Source organism: Otolemur garnettii, unplaced genomic scaffold, assembly GCF_000181295.1.
Source record: "Otolemur garnettii isolate 467f Iridium unplaced genomic scaffold, OtoGar3 scaffold00039, whole genome shotgun sequence".
NCBI classification, from domain to species: domain Eukaryota; kingdom Metazoa; phylum Chordata; class Mammalia; order Primates; family Galagidae; genus Otolemur; species Otolemur garnettii.
In genome coordinates, this window is record NW_003852434.1 from 12,881,839 (window position 1) to 12,884,669 (window position 2,831).

Below are 2,831 nucleotides of genomic sequence, written 5' to 3' on the forward strand. Positions count from 1 at the left end.
AAAAAAAAAAAAAAAAAAAGAATCATCATTTGGACATATAGTTATTAAAAGACTTTTTTTCTCCCAAAACCTTTGGAACTGGGATTTAGAGGAATGTTTTTCACTATTGGCTGCCAAAATCTAATTTCAAATTCAGATTTTTAAAATAAAAGTAGATTTGTAGTTTTAATTTATTACCTTTAATATATCAAGGCAATGAAGGCTTATGAATTGAAATCTATTTGTATCTGGACTGAAATTCTTTTCTATACCAAAACATATTGTATAATGATTGCTGGACCTTCATCAATCATTGGTAGAGCAAGAAAGATTGTATTAGGATTGCCTTTATTCAGAAAATGTCATATAAATGTAAAAAAAAAGTAAGGAGATTCTGAACATAAATTTCAAATTAACACACTTATAATGAGTGATCATTAACAGAATTTTTTTTTAAAGACAGTCTTACTATGTTGCTCTTGGCAGAGTGTGGTGGGGTCACAGCTCACAGCAACTTCAAACTCTTGAGCTTAAGTGAATCTCTTGCCTCAGCCTCCCAAGTAGCTGGGACTACAGGTGCCCATCACAACACTGGCTATTTTTTGTTGAAGTTGTCATTGTCGTTTAGCTGACCCGGGCTGGGTTCAAACCTGCCAGCCTCTATGTGGCTGGTGCCATAACCACTGTGCTATGGGGCACCGAGCCCATTAGTAGGATTTTAAAAATACTTTTACTATATCTGGTAGTACTAATATTTCATTTAAAAGATCTGCTTCTATATTGATGTCATTGCTCTTATTTTGTAAGTTCAATATAGTAATTAGTATGGTAATAAAAGTAAAGAAAAATATTTTCTCAAAGATTCTTAATATGAATTTGGTAAGTGATCATTTTCTAATTATATATTTTTCCAAACTGTATAGAAAGTGTATAAATATTTCCAACTTTGATCTCTAACCTGGTGTGAAAAAAATTGTTCTTCATTAAAACCAAATTCAGTTGTACCTTTTTCACATCTGTGTAAAAATGAATTGTAATTTTTAGGTACGATAGTTCAATTGCGTTACTTTATTGATATTAAAAATGTATTTAATTCCATTAGCATGACATTTAGTAATTTAAAACTTAATGGCTTCAATTTCATTCACCTTGTCTGTTATAAAATGTATGTATTTTGAAAATGCAGCTCAAGTGCAGAAACACTAAGAAATCATGAGTTAACACAGGACAACCATGAACACAGTGACTACTCTAATATGGAAAACAATCAGGGAAGAATTAACTTGTTGCGAAGATGGAGAAAATTAATATACTCAACATTGTTAACTCTATGTGTTGGTTTCCACAGCAAAAAAAAAGTTCCTACTGGTTGTAAATTAAAATGGAAAAATATGAGAACCTGGGATTGGTTGGAGAAGGAAGTTATGGAATGGTGATGAAGTGTAGGAATAAAGATAGTGGAAGAATTGTGGCCATCAAGAAGTTCTTAGAAAGTGATGATGACAAAATGGTTAAAAAAATTGCAATGCGGGAAATCAAGTTACTAAAGGTAAATGAATGCGTATATTAAATTGAAAAAATATGTGTTGTTTCTTGATCAAGATTAAGTTACAGTTCTAGAAAAACAGTATGAATCATTTATGCACAAAGTAAGTTTTTGTCTCATTATACTTAGCCTGATTGTATGATTTCAGGATGTCTTCCTTCTTCTTGAAGTACATTATTTAAGATTTCCTTTTGTGAGGATCTACTGTGGGCAAAATATTTCAATTTTAGTTTGTGTGAAAATGTTTTTATTTTACTGTTATGCTGGAGAGATTTTTTTTTTTTTTTGAGACAGAGTCTCACTATGTCACCCTCAGTAGAGTACTGGGGTATCACAGCTCACAGCAGCCTCAAACTCTTGGGCTTAAGTGATTCTCTTGCCTCAGCCTCCCAAGTAGCTGAGTCTACAGGTGCCCACCACAACACCCGGCTATTTTTGTTGTTGTTGTTGTAGTTGTTGTTGTTGTTTGGCAGGCCCGGGTTGGGGTCAAACCCACCAGCTCTAGTATATATGACTGGCACCCTAACTGCTGAGCTATAGGCGCCAAGCCAAGGAAAGATATTTTTGCTGTAAATGGAATTTTAGGTTGGCAGTTGTGACAGTTATTTTTTTGTCAACAAAATGAGGATAACATTGTTCTGTTCTCTGGGTTCCACTTTGGCTCTTGAGAAGTCAGTTGTGAGACCAGTTGCTATTCTTTTGTAAGTTAACTCTTTAATGTCGATGTTTTTTCTTTCATCTTTTTACTGACACATAATATACATACAGAGAAGTTTATATATCATAAGAATGTGTGTACATGTCTGAATTTTCAAAAATTAAGCAAGCTCATGCAACCAGCATCTAAGTCAAGAAACAGTGCATTAAAATCCCCCCAGAGCTGGGTGTGGCAGCTCATCCCTATAATCTCAGTAACTCAACCCTGGGAAGACTTGCTTGAGGCTGAGAGTTAGAGACCAGCCTGGGTAACACAGCAAGATCCTGTCTCTAAATTTATTTTTTTGAAAATTAGCCATGCGTGGTGGTGTGTGTTCGTACATCCAGCTACTTAGGAGGCTGAGGGAAGAAGATTGCTTGGGCCCAGGAATTGGAGACAACAGTGAGCTTTTTCTCATCACTTCCCTCCAGCCTGGGCCACAGAGTGAGATTCCTATAACTATAAATAATAAACAAGCAAACTCCGTGAGCACACCCACCCCTGCCTTGAACCTCCTCCAGTCTCTACTGCCTTCCTCTTCCAGCCTGGTAACAGTTTCATGATTCCGAACAGAATAAATTGGTTTGGATTTCTGGCTATTTATAATAT

The 2,831-nt window shown here is 35.3% G+C and overlaps 1 protein-coding gene across 2 annotated transcripts in view; it reads left to right on the top strand.

Annotated features, from left to right (window-relative positions):
• Positions 1 to 2,831, top strand: part of CDKL2 (cyclin dependent kinase like 2) — a 36,629-nt gene that overhangs the window by 1,852 nt on the left and 31,946 nt on the right. For both annotated transcript variants that reach the window (XM_003790077.1, XM_003790078.2), the window contains exon 2: positions 1,328 to 1,528. In XM_003790077.1, the coding sequence (XP_003790125.1) occupies positions 1,361 to 1,528 (168 nt within the window). In that variant the 5' untranslated portion in view covers positions 1,328 to 1,360. The remainder of the gene's footprint in view (positions 1 to 1,327; positions 1,529 to 2,831) is intronic.